This window comes from Agelaius phoeniceus, chromosome 30 (genome assembly GCF_051311805.1).
Source record: "Agelaius phoeniceus isolate bAgePho1 chromosome 30, bAgePho1.hap1, whole genome shotgun sequence".
In the NCBI taxonomy this organism is placed as follows: domain Eukaryota; kingdom Metazoa; phylum Chordata; class Aves; order Passeriformes; family Icteridae; genus Agelaius; species Agelaius phoeniceus.
Genome location: NC_135294.1, coordinates 6047245 through 6069841, shown reverse-complemented (window position 1 = coordinate 6069841; position 22597 = coordinate 6047245). Strand labels below are relative to the sequence as shown.

General features: G+C 61.0%; 1 protein-coding gene across 5 annotated transcripts; it reads left to right on the top strand.

Moving 5' to 3' along the window:
* Positions 1 to 596: 596 nt before the first annotated feature.
* Positions 597 to 20771, top strand: KANSL3 (KAT8 regulatory NSL complex subunit 3). Of its 5 annotated transcripts, XM_054650707.2 has the most exons (21): positions 597 to 859; positions 1761 to 1931; positions 3008 to 3098; positions 3629 to 3814; positions 3920 to 4051; positions 4646 to 4762; positions 5200 to 5301; positions 5406 to 5477; positions 6350 to 6424; positions 7186 to 7343; positions 7809 to 7872; positions 8297 to 8497; positions 9090 to 9243; positions 10889 to 10966; positions 12342 to 12530; positions 14042 to 14120; positions 15140 to 15300; positions 15904 to 16016; positions 16887 to 17109; positions 17270 to 17394; positions 19325 to 20771. In XM_054650707.2, the coding sequence occupies exons 1-21, from the start codon at positions 627 to 629 to the stop codon at positions 19325 to 19327; spliced, it is 2727 nt and encodes a 908-aa protein (XP_054506682.2). In that variant the 5' UTR covers positions 597 to 626; the 3' UTR covers positions 19328 to 20771. The 5 variants fall into 5 exon arrangements, with proteins under 5 accessions (XP_054506682.2, XP_077047778.1, XP_077047779.1 ...); XM_077191663.1 differs by having other exon boundaries at positions 17270 to 20771; XM_077191664.1 differs by lacking the exon at positions 10889 to 10966 and having other exon boundaries at positions 17270 to 20771.
* The last annotated feature ends 1826 nt before the right edge of the window (positions 20772 to 22597 follow it).

Genomic DNA, 22597 nt, shown 5'->3' with positions numbered 1-22597 from the left:
AAGGGGGTGCCACCAATGTGCCACCCCCGAGGTTCGGGCACCGGCGGCAGGTTTGTCACCACGGGGGTGCCACCAATGTGCCACCCCCGAGGTCAGGGCACCGGCGGCAGGTTTGTCACCGAGGGGCTGCCACCGCAGTGCCAGCCCCAGGTGCCACCAGCCCTCTGGCCAGCAGCACGGCGGTTGGCTCGCCGTGTCCGAGTGCCAACGGCGGGTGGCGGCGCGGGGGCTGTCACCGGTAACTGCGTCCCCGTGTCCCCACGCGGGACTCTCCGAGAGCCCGCGGGAGCGCGCAGTGCCCTGTGCGGGGGGCTGGATAAGCCTGGAGTGTCCTTTCCCAAGGGGACATTCCTGGGGACATCCCAGGGACATTCCCTGGTCCCGTGGGTCCTTTCCCACGGGGACATTCCCCGATCCCCGCGGGTCCCTTCCCACGGGGACATGTCGCGGTCCCGCGGGAGCGCGCCCGGCGCACGCACATTGAGGGGAAGCGGGAGCGCGCCCCGCGCACGCGCGCTGAGGGGAGGCCGGGGAGGCGGGAGCGCGCCCCGCGCACGCGCGCTGAGGGGCGGGCGGCGGCGGCGGCGGCGCCGTGAGGGGAGGGCGGAGGGGGCGGGGCTCCCGCCATGTCGCAGCGCGCCGGGGACCGCGATCGCGACAGGGAGCGCGAGCTGCAGTGGTCGGCCCGCAGGATGGGCACGTCGCTGCTGCTGCAGCTGTCGGCGCACGAGCGGGAGCTGGACCTGGTGTGCCTCGACCACAGCTACGCCAAGCCCTGGAGCGCGCACCCCGACGCCAGCGCCGCCCGGCCCGCCCGGCTCCTCTTCCTCACCCCGCGGAGGCACCTCGGCAGCGCCCCGTGAGAGCCCGGGCGGCGGAGGGGATGGCAAGGGGTGGGAGGGGGGAACTGGAGGGGTCCTGTGGGCCTGTGAGGGGAAGGGAGGGGGTCCTGTGGAGTTGTGAGGGGATCTTGAGAAGCTGAGGGGGAAATTAGGGGGGTCCTGTAGGGCTGAGGGGCCTGTGAGGGGAAGGGAGGGGGTCCTGTGGAGTTGTGAGGGGATCTTGAGAAGCTGAGGGGGAAATTAGGGGGGTCCTGTAGGGCTGAGTGGCATGTGAGGCTGAGGGGGAGACTGGGGGGTCTCCTGTAGGGCTAAGGGGTTGTGAGGGGAAAGGAGAGGGTCCTGTGGGTCTGGGTGGAGCCGTTTGGGGCCTGCAGGGGTCTTGAGGGGTGGGGAGAGGCGGGGCTGTGAGGGAGGAGTTGGGAGGTGCTGTGGGGCTGGGGGTGGTCATAAGGGCGAGTGGGGGAATTGTGAGGGGGAAACTGGGGGCCCTGATGGCCTGGGGTGGGATCCTGATGGGTGAGGGGGGGCACTGAGGAGTTTCGGTTTGGGCTGTCCAGAGGTCTCAGTTTGTGGTGGCCAGGGGCCATGGTTTGGGGGTCCAGGGGCTGTCGTTTGTGGGCTCCAGCAGTCTCAGTTTGGGGCTCCAGGGGCTCAGTTTTGGAGCTCTAGGTTTGATGATCCAGGATGTTTGGTTTGGGGCTTCAGGGAGATCGGTTTGGGGGTCCACGATAAATTGGTTTAGGGGCCCAGAGGTCTCAGTTTGTGATGTCCAAGGTGCTTGGTTTGGTGCTCCAGGAGCTGGGTCAGTCCCACCCTGTGCAACCCTGGGAGCGCTGCCCAAACCCCCTGGGATCCCCCAAACCCCCTGGATGCCCCCGGGGTTCCCCATCCTTGCCCTGACCCGCGTGTGGGTGGCAGGGAGGCCGATGTCCCCATCGACGTGGAGACGGTGACGCCGACGCCGATGCCGCTGTACGACAACCAGAAGGCTCGGAGCGTGATGAACGAGTGCGAGCGGCACGTCATGTTCGCCCGCACCGACGCCGACGCGCCCCCGCCGCCCGACGACTGGGAGGAGCACGTCAACAGGTGGGGATCTGGGCTGGGAACGGGAATAGGGGCTGGGAACGGGAATAGGGGCTGGGAACGGGAATAGGGGCTGGGAATGGGAATAGGGGCCGGGAATGGCAGGGAATATGGGCTGGGAGGAGCACGTCAACAGGTGGGGATCCGGGCTGGGAATGGCAGGGAATATGGGCTGGGAATGGGAATAGGGGCTGGGAATGGCAGTAAATAGGGGCTGGGAATGGGAATAGGGGCCGGGAATGGCAGGGAATATGGGCCGGGAATGGCAGGGAATATGGGCTGGGAATGGCAGGGAATAGGGGCTGGGAATGGCAGGGAATAGGGGCTGGGAACAGGAATAGGGGCTGGGAACGGCAAGGGATGGCAGGGAATATGGTCTGGGAATGGGAATAGGGGCTGGGAATGGGAATATGGGTTGGGAGTAGCATGTCAACAGGTGGGAATATTGGTTGGGAATGGGAATATGGGCTGGGAGGAGCACGTCAACAGGTGGGAATATGGGCTGGGAATGGGAATATGGGCTGGGATGGGAATGTGGGCTAGGAATGGGAGTATGGGCTGGGAATGCCATGGAATGTGGGCTGGGAATGGCAGGGGATATGGGAATATGGGGTGGGAATGGGAATATGGGCTGGAAATGGCAGGGGATATGGGAATGGGAATATGGGGTGGGAATGGGAATATGGGCTGGAAATGGCAGGGGATATGGGAATGGGAATATGGGCTGGGAATGGGAATATGGGCTGGTAGGGAGGAGCATGTCAAGAGGTGGGAATCTGGGCTGGGAATGCCATGGAACAGTAGGGAATATGGGCTGGAAATGCCATGGAATCCAGGCTGGGAATGGCAGGGAATATGGGCTGGGAGGAGCATGTCAACAGGTGGGAATGGCAGGGAATCCAGGCTGGGAAGGCCAGGGAATATGGGCTGGGAGCACCTGGGAATCTTGGTTGGGAATTCCAGGGAATGGGAGTCCAGGCTAGGAGGAGCACATCAGCAGGTGGGGTGGCAGCTCCAGAGCAGAGGAAGCGGGAGTGGTTTGGTGGTTTTGGGTGACCCCGCTGTGTCTGTCCCCGCAGGACGGGCTGGACCATGGCTCAGAACAAACTGTTCAACAAGATCCACAAAGCGCTGCAGTCGGACAGGCTGGCCCGCCTGGCCAACGAGGGGGTGAGAGCGGCTGGGCTCCGGCCTTGCCACAAAACCTGGGGTGGTCAGCGTGGGAACTGTGGCCTTGGGGTGGCCTTGGGGAACGGGCAGCTCTGGGCTTTGTGGTTTTTGTGGGATCATAGAATGTCCTGGGCTGGAAGGGACCCACATGGATCGTCAGTGCAACCCCTGGCCCTGCACACCCCAAAATCCAAAGGCTCCTGGAGCTCCGGCAGCCTTGGGGCCGTGCCCGTTCCCTGGGCAGTGCCCAGCAGGCTCTGGGGACAGAACCTTTCCCAAAATCCAGCCTGAGCCTGCCCTGGCCCAGCTCCAGCCATTCCCTGGGTCCTGTCCCTGTCCCAGGAATCAGAGCTTCCCCTTGGAAGTTCTGGATTGCTCTGAGGGTTCCCCTCAGCCTCCTCCTCAGCCAGATGTTGTCCTCACTCCAGATGTTTGGGCAGCCCACGCTGACCTTTCCCTGGGGATGGGACTGCAGTGCCATGCTCCATCTTCCTCCCCCTGAACTGTTTGTTGGGAATTCCTGCTTGCAGGCCTGCAACGAGCCCGTGCTGAGGAGGATTGCTGTGGATAAATGTGCCCGCAGGGTGCGCCAGGCCCTGGCCAGCGTCAACTGGGACACCAAACTCATCCAGTGGCTCCACACCACGCTGGTGGAGACCCTGAGCCTGCCCGTGCTGGCTGCGTACCTGGATGCCCTGCAGACCCTGAAGGGAAAGGTGATAAAAGCAGGGGGAGGCTTGGCTGTCACAGCTGGCAGAGGCTGGAATTGCTGTCCTGTGCTTTGGGGGTGTTTTCTCACTGCCCCCGGGCTCTGTTTGCAGATCCCTGCGCTGATTGACAGGATGCTGCTCTCCTCCACGGCCAAGACGGGAGCAGCGGGGGCTGAGGCGCTGTCCCTGCTGCTCAAGAGGCCCTGGGACCCAGCAGTGGGTGTCCTGTCCCATAATAAACCAGTGAGTGCCCTGGGGGGTTTGGGGGTCCCATGGCAGCTTCAGTCTCCCCATGCTCTGCCTCTGTCCTCTCCCTGGGCTCTTCTGCCCCTGATTTACACCTGCTCTGTGAATGGAAGGGACCCACCAGGATTATCAATCCCACCCCTGGCCCTGCACAGACATCCCAAAATGCCACCCTGGGCATCCCTGCACAAACACTCCAAAATGCCCCCCTGGCAGCCCTGCACAGACACCCCAAAATCCAAAGGCTCCTGGAGCTCTGGCAGCCTCAGGGCCGTGCCCATTCCCTGGGCAGTGCCCATTCCCTGGGCAGTGCCCAGCACCCTTTCCCAAAACCCACCCTGAGCCTGCCCTGCCTCAGCTCCAGCCATTCCCTGGGCCCTGTCCCTGTCCCAGGGAGCAGAGACTGGAGCTGTCCCTCAGAAAGGAGAGTCCCTTCTGTTGGAGAAATTCTCCTGGGTATCCTGAGGGACCTTTGGGAAGACAATTAAAGAGCTGTGCAAGATCCTTCCCTCTTCCTCGTGGGGCAGGGAGCCTTTCCTGGGAGCGCTGCTGTCCCTGTCCCTGACAGGCTCCTCCTGTTGGACCTTGCAGAGCAAACTGCCCGGGTCCCCCCTGATCCTCATCGCGTCCTCCGGCCCCGCCAACTCCCTGTTCCCCACGTCCCGACGGCACCGCTTCTGGCAGTCCCAGCTCTCCTGCCTGGGAAAGGTCTGTGGGGCTGGATCTGTAGGGCTGGATCTGTGGGGTTCCTCTGTGGAGCTGGATCTGTGGGGTTCCTCTGTGGAGCTGGATCTGTAGGGCTGGATCTGTGGGGTTCTTCTGTGGAGCTGGATCTGTGGGGTTCCTGTGTGGGGCTGGATCTGTGGGGCTGGCTCTGTGGGGCAGGCTCTGTAGGGTTCCTCTGTGGGGCTGGCTCTGTGGGATTCTTCTGTGGGGTTCCTCTGTGGGGCTGGCTCTGTGGGGTTCCTCTGTGGGGCTGGCTCTGTGGGGTTCCTCTGTTGGGTTCCTCTGTGGGGCTGGATCTGTGGGGTTCCTCTTTGGGGCTGGACCTGTGGCGGTCCTGCCGTTGTCCCCAGCCCTGCTGGCTGTTGCTGACGCTGTCCCCAGCCCTGCTGGCTGTCCCTGACGTCCCCTTTCCCTCCCAGGTGATCCCCATTGCCACGTCCCTGCTGAACAATGGCAGCGGGGTGGGGGTGCTGCAGTGCCTGGAGCACATGATCGGCGCTGTCAGGGGCAAGGTGGCCGAGGTGAGGACAGCAGGAGGTTCCCCCGTGCCCCCTGCCCCCGGTGCCACCCTGGGCATCGTCCCAGTGTCTGTCCCAGCTCTCCAGCTTTGTTTTGTGTCCCACAGATCCACAACCACTTCTCTCACAAGCAGATCATCCTGATCGGGTGGAACACGGGTGCCTTGGTGGCCTGCCACGTGAGTGCCCCAGTGCTCTGTGTTCCTGGGGCACAGGAGGGGTGGGGCTCTGTCAGAGCAGCTCCAGAGGAGGCCACGGAGCTGCTCCAGGGCTGGAGCCTCTGGAGCGAGGCTGGGAGAGCTGGGGGTGCTCACCTGGAGAAGGGAAGGCTCCAGGGAGAGCTGGGAGTGCTCACCTGGAGAAGGGAAGGCTCCAGGGAGAGCTTCCAGCACATTCCAGGGCCTGAAGGGGCTCCAGGAGAGCTGGAGAGGGACTGGGGACAGGGGATGGAGGCACAGGACACAGGGAATGGCTCCCACTGGGAAAGGGGAGATCTAAATGGGATATTGTGAAGGAATTCCTGGCTGGGATGGAATTCCCAGGGGAGCTGTGGCTGGAAGTGTCCCAGGCCTGGCTGGAGCAGCTGGGACAGTGAGAGGTGTCCCTGCCATGGCAGGGGTGGAATGGGATGGGCTCCAAGGCCCTTCCCAAACCATTCCAGGGTTCTGTGATTCTCCCAGAGCCCCTTGGCAGCCTCAGCTCAGGGATGGATTTCAGTGGCTGCTGGGGTTCTCTCTGTCCCTGTGCCCATTCCAGGGCCTGGCTTTGACCTCTGTGTCATGGGCCCTTTGCAATTTGAATCATTTAATCACTGTGTTCATTACCAAGGTGTTGCTATTAAGACCTTAAGAGCAACACCTTGGTAATTAACAGGCAGGAGCCTGGCAAAGCAGCCTTCTCCTGGGATGTGCTGGGCTCTGGGGATGCTGCCCTGGGATGGGATGTGTCCCTGCTGGGGATGCTGCCCTGGGATGGGATGTGTCCCTGCTGGGGATGCTGACTGCTGGGATGTGTCCCTGCTGGGGATGCTGACTGCTCTCTCCCTGCCCAGGTTTCTGTGATGGAATATGTCACTGCTGTCGTGTGCCTTGGCTTCCCCCTGCTCACTGTGGACGGCCCCAGAGGGGTAAGGATCAGGTGGAGCTGCTTAAAGAGCTCTGCTTGTCTTTTTTTGTGGAATGGTTCCTGGATACTTGGCTGGTTTTGGGGGGAAAGTGGGTGTGACTGTTGTTTGGAGCAACTGTTGCTCTCAGAGGAGGGACTGTAGCAACCCTGGTGGGATTCTTGATCCATGGCTGGTGTGAGGATCTTGTCACCTTGTGCTCTTGGCTTGTCTCTGCTGTGGTGGGGTTTTGGAGCTGCTTCCTGGGGGCCTGGATCCATCATTATCCAGGGCCTGGATCCATCATTATCCAGGGCCTGTGTCCCTTGTTATCCATGGGCTGGCTCCATTATCCCTGTCCTGTGTCCCTCCTTATCCCTGTCCTGGCTCCATTATCCGAGTCCTCTGTCCCTTGTTTTCTGTGTCCTGTGTCCCTTGTTATCCATGGCCTAGCTCCCTCTTTATCCCTGTCCTGTGTCCCTCTTTATCCCTGTCTTGGCTCCCTTATCCCTGTCCTATGTCCGTCACTTTGTGTCATTTCCACGGAGCCCACATTTGTCCCTTTTGGGTGTGACTGGACAGGGACTGGTGATGGCCCCAGCCAGGCTGGGGAGTGGCTCCTTGCAGGGGCACTGGAATTCCATTGGAAAGGCTCCATTCAAGGCTCTATTTCCTGCAGCTCGAGCAGAGTCTCCCTCTGGCCTCAGTAAATCCCGTTGGGCCTCACCCCTGGGAGCTCCTCAGCCCCGTGCTGGGGCTGCAGCTCCATCCCTGCCCTGTTGCAGGATGTGGATGATCCCCTCCTGGAGATGAAGACCCCGGTGCTCTTCGTCATCGGGCAGAACTCCCTGCAGTGCAACGTGGAGGCCATGGAGGATTTCCGGGAGAAGATCCGGGCGGACAACAGCTTGGTGGTGGTGGGAGGAGCAGATGACAACCTCAGGTGAGGCTCTGCCAGCTGGGCTCTCTCCTCTGGGAATTCTGGGCAGCACCTGGGCGGGCTGGGGATGCCAACCCCAAATCTGGTGCTGCAACAAGGTGGGAATTGCATGGGAATACTTCAGACTTGTCTGTGTTGGGAATAACTGCAGGAAAAACTTGTATGGGAATGGGCCTGACCTAGGGCTGGGCTTGGTTCAGGGCTGGGCTTGGTTTAGGGCTGCACCCAGCAGTACAGAGGAGCTTTTGGAGCATCACAGGAGTCAGGGATCTCTAGCAGTGAAAATCCATAAAGGAGAGGAAAGAAACCTTAAACTGACACTGGGTGCGAAGGCAGAGCTCTGAAATGTCAGATTGGCTTTGCAAAACGCTTTGGGGAGTTGCAGAAAGGATCTTTGTCCTCATCAGGTGAAGGATGCTCGTGGAAAAGTGTGGATTCCCACCTGGTTTGGTGCTTTTTTTCCCCCAGGATAAGCAAAGCCAAAAAGAAGGCAGAAGGCCTGACCCAGAGCATGGTGGACAGGTGCATCCAGGTACCCACAGGGATCAGGAAAAGGAAGGAGTCAGTGCTGGAGTGTCCCAGGTTACAGCAGGGATGGGCTGGATTGGAGGGAATCTTCTCCTCAGGGGGGTTTGGAAGGGAGGTGTGGGATCCCTGGGGGTGCCCCTTAACCTGAGCAGTTTCCTGAGTGTCCCAGCACATCTGCTTTAGGGGCACAGCAGCATTTTGGCAGAAACCACTGTGGTTTTTCCCCACAAGTCCTAAATCAGTGCTTTGTGGGCTTCACTGAGAAATCTCCATTCTCTCTGTGAGCTTTTGGGGATTTCCTGCAGAATTCCCAACCCACAGAGCCTTACACTTGGGAATGCCTCATTCCCTCGCTTCGAGCTGTGGGAGATCCATTGCTCAGAGAGCTGCCCAGCCCTGAATCCCAGTGTTTCTCCCAAAATTCCCAGGATGAGATTGCAGACTTCCTGACAGGGGTGCTGACCCGGGCCGAGAGCCACTCGGGCTCCGAGCCCCGCGACCTGGATGCCGAGAGGAAGAAGAAGCCCCGTGAGTGCAGCAGGAGGGACCTGTCCTTCGAGCTGCCCGAGAGGAGCAGCAGACCTGCCTCCCCTGCAGCCAAAGTGCCAGCCTCACCCTCAGGCTCCGAGGTGGGGGCTCTTCCCAGCCTCATTCCAGCTGGGGGTGTGCAAACAGGGGGTTTTGTGCCACCAGAATCTCCCAAATCTGTGCTGAGCGTTGGGAGAGGGAGGTGAGAGGGTACCCAGGGGATGTGGCCTCAGGGGAGCTTTAGATGAGAGATTTGGGAAAATTAAATCTCCCAAATCTGTGTTGAGCGTTGGGAATGAGGGGTGAGAGGGTACCCAGGGGGATGTGGCCTCAGGGGAGCTTTAGATGAGAAATTTGGGAAAATTAAATCTCCCGAATCTGTGTTGAGTGTCAGGAGAGGGAGGTGAGAGGGTACCTGGGGCCTCAGGGGAAGTTGAGATGAGAGAGTTGGGAAAATTATCCCATGGTTGTGAGGCTTTGGAACGGGCTGGTGGAGTCACCAGCGCTGGGATGTTCAGAGCCCAGCTGGGTGTGGCTCTGGGGACAGGGGTGGCCCTGCTGCTGACAGTGGCTCTGGATCCTGAAGGTCTTTCCAGCCTCAAAACCCCCCGGATTCCCACAGTGAGGGCAGGGAGTGCTCAGGGCCAGGGCTGCCCGGGCAGACGTTGGCTGAGTGTCCGTCTGTCCCAGCAGGACCTGTCCAGTGTGTCCAGCAGCCCCACGTCCAGCCCCAAGACCAAGGTGGCCGCGCTGGCGCTGCCCAAGCCCGGCCAGGTGGGCCCCACGCAGCTGCAGAGGAGGCCGGTGCCGAGGCCCGACACCGTCCTGAGCCACAAGCAGGCACAAGGTAACAGCTCCCTGCAGCTTCCCACCCTTCCAGCTGCTGCAGTCTGGGCTTTTCTCTCTCTGTCTCTCTCTTGACCTGTGGAGGTTTTTGTTTTCTCTGTGCTGTGCTGAATTCCAAGCTCCCTGTGGCAGCTTTCTCTGCAGCTCAGTGCCTGTCAGTGCTGGAGGCTTGGAATTGGGTTGGAAATGGTGTTTCTGCAGCTTGTGGAGCCTTGCTGCTGTTGGGACTGGGAAGGATTTTCTCTCTGGCTGAGCCTGTAGCCGTGCTCTGATCCTTTTGGGACATCCTGGCCTGGTGTCTCCTTCAGGGCTGCCTGGGGAGACTCTGAAGGTGCTCAGGAGGTGGTTGAGGCTGCTGAATTGAGGTGGAAAATGTGGGATTTGGGAACTTCCAGAACCATCCTGTGGAAAACCTGCTGTGGAGAAGGAACCAGCTTGAGCTGTGGGGTTTTGTAGTTTTTGTTGAAAAGTTTCAGTCTGGTGACCTTTGGGAGTTCAGGGAGTGCTTTTGTGGCTGAAGGGCCCTCCTGGCAAATCCCAGCAGCACCTGGGGGATGGCTCTGCATCCTCCCTTCTCTCCTTGCTGTGCTCAGGGCAAATCTGGACAGGTGTCACCTGCAGCTGTGACCCTGCACAGCCATCATTGTCACCTGCAGCTGTGACCCTGCAGGTCCATCATTGTCACCTGCAGCAGTGACCCTGCACAGCCATCACTGTCACCTGCAGCTGTGACCCTGCAGGTCCATCATTGTCACCTTCAGCTGTGACCCTGCAGGTCCATCACTGTCACCTGCAGCTGTCACCCTGCACACCCATCATTGCCACCTGCAGCTGTCACCCTGCAGGTCCATATTGTCACCTGCAGCAGTGACCCTGCACAGCCATCATTGTCACCTGCAGCAGTGACCCTGCAGGTCCATCATTGTCACCTGCAGCTGTGACCCTGCAGGTCCATCATTGTCACCTGCAGCTGTGACCTTGCACACCCATCATTGTCACCTGCAGCTCAAGGATGGGCTCCGGGGGGAAGCTGGAGCTTGGCTCTGCCTTTGTTCCTCAGCCCAGGGACTGAAGGGTTGTGTTCCTGAGGGAGGCACTTCCCAGGGGACACAGGGGACACAGGAGGAGGCTGTGTCAGGACCAGGACAGGATCTGTGTCCTGGTGCCTGGTTTGATTGGGAATAAAAGCAGGGGTGGTAATTCTTGGTGCCAGGTTCTGTCAGGAATGCTGGGGTGATTCCCAGTGCCTGTTTTGGTAGGAATACTGGGATTGATTCCCAGTGCCTGGATCTATCAGGAATGCCATGATGATTCCTGGTGCCTGATTTTCTCGGGAATGCTGTGGTGATTCCCATCTGGAGCTGCTCAGGGCACTGCTGGCTCCCATCTCCCAGCTGCTCTCAGGCCCTCAGTTCAGCCCAGCCCAGCCCTGCCCAGCCCTGCCCAGCCCAGCCCAGCCCAGCCCAGCCCAGCCCAGCCCAGCCCAGCCCTGCTCTCCTCTCAGCCCTGTCCCACTGGCTGTGTCAGGCTCTTTGTGCTCCCATGGCTGGATCTGTCCTGTCCAGAGCTCTGCCTGCTCCAGGGTCCCCTCTCGGTGTCCCCAGAGCCAGGTCTGTGATTCTGTGATTCTCTCTGATTCATTTCAGCTCAGTTTGCTGCTTTTCTGAAACAAAACATGCTGGTGAGGAAAGCTCTTCCTCCTGGCACCTCCTCATGTCTCTTTGGTGAGTATCTCCTCACTGCTCTCTGCCTGTCTCCGTCCTTCTCTCTGGCTCTGCTGCCTTCCTCCATCATCCTCCTCTTCCCCTTCCTCTGGGGCTGTGTCCCCAGCGTGTCCCTGCTGTGTCCCCTCGACCCCTGCTTTGTGCTTCTCTGCTCTTTGGAGCTCCAGCCCAGGGCCCTCTTTGCCAGCAGAGATCTCAGGCTTTGCTGAGCTCCTCCTGCCCCCATGGATAAATCTCAGGCTTTGCTGATGGATCCTTGATGGCCTTGGGAAGGTTCTGATGGATCAGGAATGGCTCTGGGAAGGCTCTGATGGATCAGGGATGGCTCTGGGAAGGCTCTGATGGATCAGGGACGGCTCTGGGAAGGTTCTGATGGATCAGGAACGGCTTTGGGAAGGCTCTGATGGATCAGGAACGGCTTTGGGAAGGTTCTGATGGATCAGGGATGGCTTTGGGAAGGTTCTCATGGATCAGGAATGGCTCTGGGAAGGCTCTGATGGATCAGGGATGGCTCTGGGAAGGCTCTGATGGATCAGGAATGGCTCTGGGAAGGCTCTGATGGATCAGGGATGGCTCTGGGAAGGCTCTGATGGATCAGGGATGGCTCTGGGAAGCTCCCAGACCGAGCTCCCAGGGGACACAGAGGGACACCCCAGGGTCCCTGCCCGTGCTCTGAGGGACACCTGGTGCCCATGATGTGCCACTCGCTCCTGCCTGGCTGCTGGCCCTGGGCTGGGGCTCTGGGGCCTGCAGGGCTCTCCTGGATGCTTTGGATGCTTTGGGGAGCTGGGACTGTTGGGAATTCTCAGCACTGCAGGCTGGGGCCGGGGGCTGTGCCCCAGGGGTGGCAGGTGTGGCTTGGCAGGCTGTGGCAGCTCATGGCCGTGTCCCTGGGCTGCACCTGGGGCTCCTCTGTGCTTCTTGGGGTCACCCTGGCCTCGGGGAGCTTGTGCTTGGGGCAGGGAGCTCTCAGCTGTGGGGTTCCTGCCCCAGGCCCTCGCAGTGTGGGGTTTTGGGGGCTTGGCTTTGCTGCAGCAGCTCCTTGGCTTCGCTTGGTGCCTCTCCAACCCTGCCCAGCTTCTGCAGGGACCTGGGGCATCCTGGGCTGTGCTGGAGCTGCAGCTGAGCCCTGATCCTCTGTGCCTGCAGGCCCTCACCTTGTCCCTGCCCAGCCAGGATTTTGGGGTGCAAATGCCCCTGTGGGGCTGAGGCAGCCGTGCAGAGCCAGGGCAGCCCTGGCAGCCCTGGGGTCTCAGGGGGTTCCTGTGCACAGGAGCTGGGCAGGCTGGCACAGAGGGAGCTGGGCACGGGCACCTTCCCCTCCTGGCACCCCGAGCACCCTGGGCACTCCAAGAGCCCCTTCTGTGTCCCCCAGTGTCAGCGGCCCCCGAGCACTCGGAGGGGGCTGGCAGAGATGATGTGAGAGTGCAGCTGAAGAGGCGGCAGAGCCCCAGCCCGAGCCCTCCGTGCACCAAAACCTCCAAACGAGCCAAAATCAAGGTGACCATTGTGTCCCACGGCGATGCCACGGGCACCGGAGCAGCCCTGAGCACCCAGGCTGAAAGTGAGTTGGCACCTGGCTGTGGCACCTGGCAGGGCCTGCTGGGGAGGGAGCTGTGCTTTGGCAGGCCTGGCTTTCCTTAGTCCTGGTTTCTCCTGAGCCCTGCTTTTTCCCTAGCCCTGCTTTTTGGAGGATGTAGCTGCAGGGAAAGGTGGAGACACCAGGTGTGAGTGGCTGGGGGGGACCTTGGCAGGAGCCTTGGAAACAGCCTGGAGCTGGGAGGGGATCCTGCACCTCCCTCTGCTCAGGCACCTCCTTCTGGAGGTCTGGAGCTGCTGCTGGGAGCAGGATGGGTGCTGGTGCTGCTGGGAGCTGCTGGGAGCAGGATCCTGGTGCTACTGGGAGCTGCTGGGAGCAGGATGGATCCTGGTGCTACTGGGAGCAGGATGGATACTGGTGCTGCTGGGAGCTATGGGAGCAGGATACTGGTGCTGCTGGGAGCTACTGGGAGCAGGATACTGGTGCTGCTGGGAGCAGGATGGATACTGGTCCTGCTGGGAGCAGGTTCTGGTCCTGCTGGTGCTGCTGGTGTTACTGGGAGCAGGGTGGGTACTGGTTCTGCTGGGAGCAGGATGGATACTGGTGCTGCTGGGAGCTGGGTTCTGGTGCTGCTGGTGCTGCTGGGAGCTGGGTTCTGGTGCTGCTGGGAGCTGGGTTCTGGTGCTGCTGGTCCTGCTGGTCCTCTCTCTGCATTCCCCATGCCTGGACCCCTGAGGGATCATGGTGCAGTTGCTCCCTCTGGAAGAGTTCTGTGCCCTCCTGATCCCCCACTCTGCTGATCCCCCTGGGCTGGAGTGGGGCAGGCACCCCTGGGATTCCCATCCCAGCAAATCCCAGCTCCCACCCTGCCTCTGCACCTGGAAAATGCCCAGGAAGGGCTGGTGGGCTCCATCTTCCTGCCACAAGACACAAATCCACATCCTTCTGGAAGGTTTCGCTTCATCTTCTGGCAGCTTTGAAAACCTCTGCTTTCCAGAATCAATTTTTTTTTTAATTTTATTTTTTTAATTTTCCAAACTTTACTTCTTTCCACAGAAAGGAAATGAGTTGCAGAAGTAATCATGAACCCAAACAAGGATTGCCTCTTTGCCAGGAGCAATGCACAAGGAAGGAATGCAGTTGTACCCCCCAATGCTGCAATAAACAAATGAACAAATTCCGTGACTTGTCGCATCCCTGTGTATTTTGTAAAGTGTCCTGAAGCAAGAATCCTTACAAAATCACCCAGATCCCAGCAATCCATCCATGGAACAGGAGGGGATTTGTGGAGAGAACCTTTAGGAGAGAGATTTTCAATTGGTGCCAGGGGCCTGAGGTTCCTCGGGGATTTCAGGAGGGGATTCCTTCCCTCCTGCCTCTGGAATTCCATATTTCGTGTGTTCTAACTGGATTTTGCTCCTCCCAGACTGGGATTCCTGCAGAAGATGCTCTGGGAGCTGGATGGGTACTTGGCCAAGGGGGATCCCAGAGGGTTTGGGGGACAGGAGCTGAGCCTTCTCCTTTTTGTTTTGCAGTTGTCTCCGGGAAGCCGCTGCCCCTGGGCCAGGCCGTGCCCAGCACCAAGGAGCTCTCGGGGCTGCTCTCCACCCCCAAGTGAGTGGGAACTGGGGAATTTCGGGGTCTTTCTCTCCTGCATGTGGAGTTTTCTGGCATGGGGGAGGCTCTGAAGCTCCTGGAAGCTCCGTGGGGCCCTGGAAGTGGAGGTGCTGTGGCTGTGTCTGCTGTGCTTTCCCAACCCCAGGTTTGTTTGTCTCTGTCTTTGTGGTGGCTTTGGCAGAAATTCTGTCTTTAACCCTTCCCTTCTGGCACCTTTGCAATACAAAGAACGTTTTTGTTGCAAGGACAGGGGAGAGGAGCCTCAAAGCAGCTCTTGAAGGGCTTGAGCTGTGCACTGTTGGGGTGTAAATCTCACATTGACACCTTTTGTCCATCCTAAAATGGAAACATTTTCAGGCTTTGGGCAGCTGGGCTCTGGCTGATGCCGTTCCCAGAGGAGCCATGGAGGTGCTGGACAGGGCTCAGAGTGACCTGGGACAGGGGGAGGTGTCCCTGCTGGTGGCACTGGGTGGGGCTTTAGGGCCCTTTCCAACCCAAACCATCCCAGGATTCTGGGATCAGGGTTGGAGAGGAAGAAGAGCTGGTTTCAAGTGAATAAAATATATTTTATATATAAAATATAAATAAATAAATAAATAAATTTATTTTTATATAATATATATATAATATAATATATATATTATATAAATATATATATTTATATATAAATATATTTTATATGTATATAAATATATATAAATATATATTAAATGTATATATATATATATAAAATTTAAAAATATTTATAAAATTAAATTTTAAATAAGTAAAACGTGGGGTTTAGGCAGGGACAGTGCCCTGCAGGCTCAGTGCCTTTGGGGCAGGGTGAATCTGGGAGGTGAGCACAGCCACCAAATTCTCTCCCACTTTGGAAATCCAGGGATTTGGCAGCTGCCCTGGAAGCTTCTCTTGGAATCGATGATATTTAGGGTTTTTCCCAGCCCTGCTGTGCTTGCCCAGCTCAGCTCCCTCAGCCCTGTCCCAGCCCTCAGCGGGGTCTCTCCCTTCCCTTTCAGGCTGAGCTCAAGCGCCGAGGCCTCGCTGAGCCCGGCCCAGCCGGGCATCCCCAGCAGCAGCGGCAGCCCCGGCTCCGCCCCCAGCGCCTTCCACGCCCTGCAGGGCCGGCTGGTGGCCGGCAGCAGCCACGGCCTGCCCGCCCAGGGCCCTGCCCTGCCAGGTACCGGGGACAGCTCACAGGGGCTGGGGCGGCCTCTCCTCACCCTCCTGGCCTGGGCGGGGGCTGCTGTGGGAAACAGCAGCACCCCAAATCCCTCTGTGCTCCACAGCCACCCCTCTGGGGCTCGGCAGGGACATGGGGCTGGGCCGGGGGGTTGGGGTGGCATTTGGGAAAGGTCTGTCCCCAGAGGGGAGGAGGTTTGGGGTGGCATTTGGGAAAGGGTCTGTCCCCAGAGGGTGCTGGGCACTGCCCAGGGAATGGGCACAGCCCCGAGGCTGCTGGAGCTCCAGGAGCCTTTGGATTTTGGGGTGTCTGTGCAGGGTCCCAGGGTGGGATTTTGAGGTGTCTGTGCAGGGTCCCAGGGTGGGATTTTGAGGTGTCTGCAGGGCTCTCAGGGTGGGATTTTGGGGTGTCTGTGCAGGCTCCCAGGGCTGGATTGGATGATCCCAGTGGGTCCCTTCCCACTCAGGACATTCCCTGATCCCATAATCGAGCTGTAGGAGGATCCCCAGGTTGAAGAACAGCTCTGCAGCCCCAGGACAGCCCTGGAATTTGGTGCTGCTGACCCCTCCCAGGCTGACCTTGTCCTTCCCTGGGTTTCAGGAGCAGCCTCTGCCAGCAGCCTGCTCCAGGGGCTGAGCTTCAGCCTGCAGGACATGGGCACCAAGGCCTCCAGCCTGGCCCCCAGCGCGGCCGCCGCCGGCTCCCCTGTGCAGGTGAGGAGCCCCTGGAGAGCCCCCGGGGCAGGGGGAGCCTGGGCAGGAGATCAGGGCTGGCTCTGGGTGCTCTGAAAGGGCTCTGGGAGGAGCTGCTTCTGTGCAGGCAGCCCCAGACTGCTGAGCTGGCAGGGATCAGTGGGAAAAGCCACACTGGCACCTCTCAGGGTCCCACTTTGTCCCACTCAGAGTTCCAGGGACAAATCCTCCAGGACCAGCCCTGCCTGGAGAAGTGTGGGACCCCCAAAGGTTCTGCTGGAGAGGGGAGTGGCCATCCCAGCCTGGCCTGGGCCTGAAGAGCTCAGGGGTGGGATTTGGGAAAGGGTCTATCCCCAGAGGGACAGAGGACAGGGCTGCTCCTGTCCTTGCAGAGCTCAGCCTGGCCTGGCCTGCAGGACCTCAGGGCTGCCCTCTGGCCCTGCAGGAGCTCAGCTGTGCCCCTGTCCTTGCAGAGCTCAGCCCAGCCTGGCCCTGCAGGAGCTCAGGGCTGCCCTGATCCCAGCTGTGCCCTCTGTCCTGCAGGAGCTCAGCCTGGCCTGGCCCTGCAGGAGCTCAGCTGTGCCCTCTGTCCTTGCAGGGCTCAGCACTGAAGGCCCCAGGTGCCCTGCAGGAGCTGAGGGCTGCCCTGATCCCAGCTGTGCCCTCTGTCCTTGCAGGGCTCAGCCCAGCCTGGCCTGCAGGAGCTCAGCTGTGCCCTCTGTCCTTGCAGGGCTCAGCCCAGCCTGGCCTGCAGGAGCTCAGCTGTGCCCTCTGGCCCTGCAGGAGCCCAGCTGTGCCCTCTGTCCTTGCAGGGCTCAGCACTGAATGTCCCTGGTGCCCTGCAGGAGCTGAGGGCTGCCCTGATCCCAGCTGTGCCCTCTGTCCTTGCAGGGCTCAGCGCTGAAGGCCCCAGGTGCCCTGCAGAGCCTGGCTGCCCTCAGCACCGACACCGCGGGCCCCGTGGTTCGCACCATCCCCGTGGCCGCCTCGCTGGCCCTGGGCGCCTCTGCCGGCGGCAAACCCACGGCCATCCAGCAGCTGCTGAGCAATGGGGGCCTGGCCAAGCTGGCCAGCAGCCTGCCAGGGCTGGCCCACATCTCCAACCAGGCTGCAGGTGAGTGAGGGACACACAGGCAGGGAGGAGCTGCTGGTGCCTGGAGCTTTATTCCCAAAGCTCCTCCTGCTCTGTGCTTCCCAAGAGGCCCCTCTGAGCCCTGTTTGGAGGTGGCCTCCACCATGCCTGTGTCTCAGGGACGTTTCTGTGTGCCCTGCAGGCCTCAAGGCCCCGGCCACCATCACGGTGACGCTGCGGGGACAGCCCGGCCGTGTGGGCACCCTGAGCCAGGCAGGGCTGGGCACAGCTCAGCCCCAGCTGGAGGAGCAGCCCCAGGGCCCTCAGGTAAGGGGGACACCTCTCCTTGTCCACCTGGGCAGCTCCTGGCCCTGCCAGGTGTGGCTGTTCCATCTCTGGGGTGTGAGGAGGGGGTGGCAGGAGCCAGGGCATTGTCACTGTGTCACTGTTCAGGCTTGATTGTCCTTGATACCATGAAACTGTGGGATGGTTTGGCCTGAGAGGGACCTCAAATCCCACCCAGGGCCCTTTTTGGGCTGAGAGGGACCTCAAATCCCACCCAGGGCCCTCTTTGGGCTGAGAGGAACCTCAAATCCCACCCAGGGCCTTTTTTGGGCTCAAAGGGACCTCAAATCCCACCCAGGGCCCTCTTTGGGCTCAAAGGGACCTCAAATCCCACCCAGTGCCACCCCCACCACAGCAGGGACACTGTCCCAGGTTGGTTTGGCTCCTGCTGCCCCAGACCTGACCCTGCACCTGTCGTGTCCGGGAGTTTCCAGGCAGAGTCCTGGATAAATCTCAGGATTTTGGGGTTTTCTTCCCTTGACCTTCCTGGGTCTCTTGCATTCACTGAGCTCAGAGCTTGCAGCCCAGAGCTGGTGCCCCTCAGGTCAGTGGGCACAGGTCTGAAATTCTGTGTCAGAGGCAGCTTTGGTGCTTCTCAATCCCCCTCAGAGCTGCTGTGCTGGTGTCCCTATCACCTTGAAACCCTCTGGACACCCAGGAACAGGCCTGGCCCTGCTCTCCAGGCTGAGGCCAGCCAGGAAGGGGTTAATTTTTTGGATCCTGGCTTCCCTTTACAATGCTGAGCTTGTGTGTCCAAGGCTGGGCTCAGGCCGTGCCAGGGCTGCTCCAGAGCAAACTGAAAGCAGCTCTGGCAGGAAATGAGGCTTTGCTCCTAATTTTAGCCCTGACATCAGCGGGGTTATGTAACCTTCCCAAAGGCCTCAGCAGCAGCCAGAGCTGAGATTCCCCTTGCAGTTCCAGCTGAGGGCTCTGCACAAGCTGGGATTTAAATCTGGGGCTGAGCTGTGCCTTGGGGTGGGCACTTCCCTTGGCATCCCCTGTGGGCACCACAGGGATTTCCCCTGGGAGGAGGGTGAGGAGGAACCTGAGGGTTTGTGTGGCTGGGAGGTGAGAATCAGAGTAAAACTGGGTTTATCTTCTCACTGAACTTGGACCTTGTGGGGTGTTTGTCCCTGCAGTGTGGGGACAGCCACAGCCCTGTGTCCTGCGGTTCTGCAAGGCCTGGAGCTGGGCTGTGGGTGAGGATGGTGTGAGAGGAGCTCCCAGCCCTTGGGGGCAGCAATTCCTGTCCCTTCCTGAGCTCTCCCCTGCCAGGGACACAGATTTTAGTCACAGCCTGGGCAGTCAGGGCAGGCCTGAGCTGTGGGGGCCTGGCCTTGCTGGGAAAGGTCTCAGCATCCTGGAAGGGACTTGGGAGCCCATCCAGCCCCACCAGGGGCAGGGACACCTTCCCCTGCCCAGCCTGGCCTTGGGCACTGCCAGGGAGCCTCCAGGGCTGCCCTGAGGGGTCCAGCTGGGCAGGGACCCCAGAGAGAGACCTGAGGGGGGAGAAACTGCAGGGAGAGAGAGGAACTCCTGGGGGATCTGAGCAGGGAAATGAATCCTGGGGGATCTGGGAATGGAACTGAGCCAGTTTGGATGCTGGGTCCTGGAGATCTGAGCAGGGAAATGAATCCTGGGGATCTGAGGAGGGAAATGCTTCCTGAGCACCTGGGAATGGAGCAGTCCCAGTTTGGGTGCTGGATCTGGGTGCTCTGGAATGGAGCAGCCCCAGTTTGGGATCCTGGGGTCTGGGTGCCCTGGCACTGGAGCTGTGCCACTCTGGGCATCGTGGTTGCCCTGCCTGGGCTGTGCCATGCTGGGGATGAAGCAGGCTCAGGGTGGGGGCAGTTCTGCAGCCCGGGGTGGGCAGGATGTCCCCAGAGCCCTGACCCTGTGCCCTTGTCTGCAGTGAGCGCCCCGGAGCCCCTGTGCTGTGGGAGGCCAGGCTGGCAGCGCTGCCCGGGTGTGGTGGCAGTGCTGAGGCTGCCCTGTGCCAGCCTGGGCACCCCACGGTGGCACCTGGCCTGCAAGGCACCTCCAGGACTCTTTGAGGACACTTTGGGGACACTTTGTCCCTGTCGCCCCACGCTGTCCTGGGGGCTGTGGGGACCCCCAGAATTCCTGGAGCGTGGGGAAGGGGGGGGGGGGTGTTTTTCTGGGTTTGTTTTTGTTTTTCTGGGTTTGTTGCTGTTTAATAAAAGATTCCTTTTTTTAATTTTTTTTTTTTTTAAATTTTGTTGTGCTTTTGGACTGAGTTGGTGGCTGTGGCCACTCTGGAGATGGTTTTTGTTGGGGGTGGATTTCGTGAATGCTGAAGGATGGAGGGACAGAGCAAGGAAGGATCCATGGAAGGATCCACACTGGGCAGCTCCCTGCAATAATCTGAGAATCCTGGAATTTCCTGAGTGGGAAGGGACCCACTGGGATCATCAATCCAGCCCCTGGCCCTGCACAGACACCCCAAAATCTGAGCTTGGCCAGCCCTAGGGCAGTGCCAGCACTCTCTGGAGGAAGAGCCTTTCCCAAAACCCAGTTTATTCCCAATTCCTGTCCCAAACTTGTCCTGTCCATGGATTCTGTGCTCCCTCCACGCTGACCCACAGCTCCTGCTCCCCCCGAAGCTGTCACAACCCTGGGGACGAGGAGGTGCCACCGTCCCTGTGCCCTGCCTGCTGTCCCTGCTGGTGGGGACAGAGCCTTGGCTTGGTCTGGAACGGCTCAGGTGGAGCTGCTGGGGGCAAAAATCACCTGGAGGGAAAAAGGACCCAGAGGCACAAAGGACCTGGAGGGAACAAAGCACCCGGAGGCACGAAGGACCTGGAGCTGTTGCTGGGCTGGTTCCCAGCTGGACTCGTGGCTGCTCCATGGAATTGCTGCCATTCCCCCAAAACTGAGGTGGAAAACTCCTCCTTCCCTCCCCACAGAGGAGTTCTCAGCCCCACGGCTCTGGGGTCAGGGAGAGGATCCCCCCCAGCCCTGCCCTGATCCCAGGAACCGAGGACACCCCAAACTCTGCCAGGAACGTTTGTTCCCTTCCCACCTCTGATGGCGTGACCCAAACCCCCGTGTATGTGGTGTGAGTGTCTGTCTGTCTGTCTGTCTGTCTGTCCTTCCAGGGCGCTTTTCAGCAGTCGCTTAAAATATGGGCAGCAGATGCCACCGTCCCTTATTGCTTTTCACAATTCCTTCATCTCATGAGGTGGGACAGCCACCCGTGTTCTGGGACCAGGGGCTCGCTGGCTGAATGGCACAGGCATAGCTAAAGGATTTGGACTTTCTTCTTTGCAAATCTGGCCTCTGACTTCATCCCAGTCTCTTAGTTGAAAATTATCAAAAGATTTTTGTGAGTTTTCTAATTTTGGGATTAATGCTGGGGAATTTTCAGGGTTTGGTGTCTCTTTTTGGGTTGAGAAATCTGTCCCAGACACTGGGGGGACTCTGGGGCTGTTTGGGAACTGTTCTTTTTCGAAATTCTTTTGTGCTGGGATCAAAGGGTTGGCATTTGCAGGGGCAAAATAATTCTGTGTGCGGGGATGTGGCTGTGCGGATGAATCGTGACACAAAGTAGTCCCACTCGGTGCTAGGGGTGCGGAAGGCGAAAACGCGGAGGGATACCATCTGTCGGTTAAGGATACACGCAAAGCGCTGCAGTTTTTGCCTGCTGTGGTGCCGTGTACGGACCCAGTGGCGGCGGAAGCGCCGTGCCCGGGCACAAGGGTGCCGGCTGTGGCCGGACAGCGGCACGCGGCGGCTCGGAACCGGGACCGGGCTGCACCAAAAAGCAGTGGGGGGTGGCGGCGGGGCCGTGGGGATAGAACCGCGCATGCGTGCGGCTGATCCCGGAAGCAGCGCTGTGGTTGGATGAGTCGGCGCGGAGCGATATCGCTGGTGCGGGGTTTGTAGCAACCGCGCATGCGTGGGTCGCATCACTATGGCAACGTGGGGACGCCCTGATGGCGGCGGGGGGGGGCGGGGGGTGCGGGAGGCGGCGGAGCTGCAGGAATGGGAGCCGGGGCTGCGGCTGCGGAACGGAACGCCGGGACGCCCGTGGTTGCAGGAGGCGGCGGAGCCGCGCAATCCAGCAGCTCTGAAGAGCGGGGCCGCGGTGGGGAAGGCGCGGCTCGGCCCCACGGGCGGCGGCGGAGCGGCCTCGTCAGCGGGAGATGATCCCGGGAGGCGGGAGGAGCGGCGTGGAGGCGGCGGGAGTCTGCTGCGGGGGGGGGGGCATGGCGGGCGCCGGGCCAGGCGGCGGCTCGGCCGCGGCGTGCAGCCGCTGGGGGCTGCGGTGGCTGCCGGCCCGGCGGGCAGGGGCGGCGCTGACGGGAGGCGGGGCTGGAGCGGCCGCAGGCACGGCAGAGGCTGCAGACCCCGGTGTAGGCGCCGCGGCGCCGGCACGGGGGGGCTGGAGCGGCCGCAGGCACGGCAGAGGCTGCAGACCCCGGTGTAGGCGCTGCGGCGCCGGCACGGGGGGGCTGGAGCGGCCGCAGGCACGGCAGAGGCTGCAGACCCCGGTGTAGGCGCTGCGGCGCCGGCACGGGGGGGCTGGAGCGGCCGCAGGCACGGCAGAGGCTGCAGACCCCGGTGTAGGCGCTGCGGCGCCGGCACGGGGGGGCTGGAGCGGCCGCAGGCACGGCAGAGGCTGCAGACCCCGGTGTAGGCGCCGCGGCGCCGGCACGGGGGGGCTGGAGCGGCCGCAGGCACGGCAGAGGCTGCAGACCCCGGTGTAGGCGCCGCGGCGCCGGCACGGGGGGGCTGGAGCGGCCGCGGGCACGGCAGAGGCTGCAGACCCCGGTGTAGGCGCCGCGGCGCCGGCACGGGGGGGCTGGGCGGGCTGGGGCGCTCCGGTCCCAGCGCAAGCGGGGCCATGCCGGGACCGGGGGATTGCGCCCAAACGCCGGCAGGGACGGGGTCAGCCATGGACGTGTGCGCTGCCACGGGGCCCGTGGGCAGCTCAGGGTGCGCTGCAGGTGCTTGGAACGCCGGGGGGGGGGGGGGCGGGCTCCCGCGGCAACGCGCACAGGGGGCGCTGGGGGCGCAGCGCGGCCGCGCCAGGCGCGCTCGGCACCGCAGATCCGGGAGCCGCAGGGAACGGCAAAGACGCAGCAGCGACGGGACCGGGCCGCCGCCGGCCCCGCTGTGTCGGCGGGGGGGGCGTGGGGGGGGCAGGAGCGGCCGCACTGGC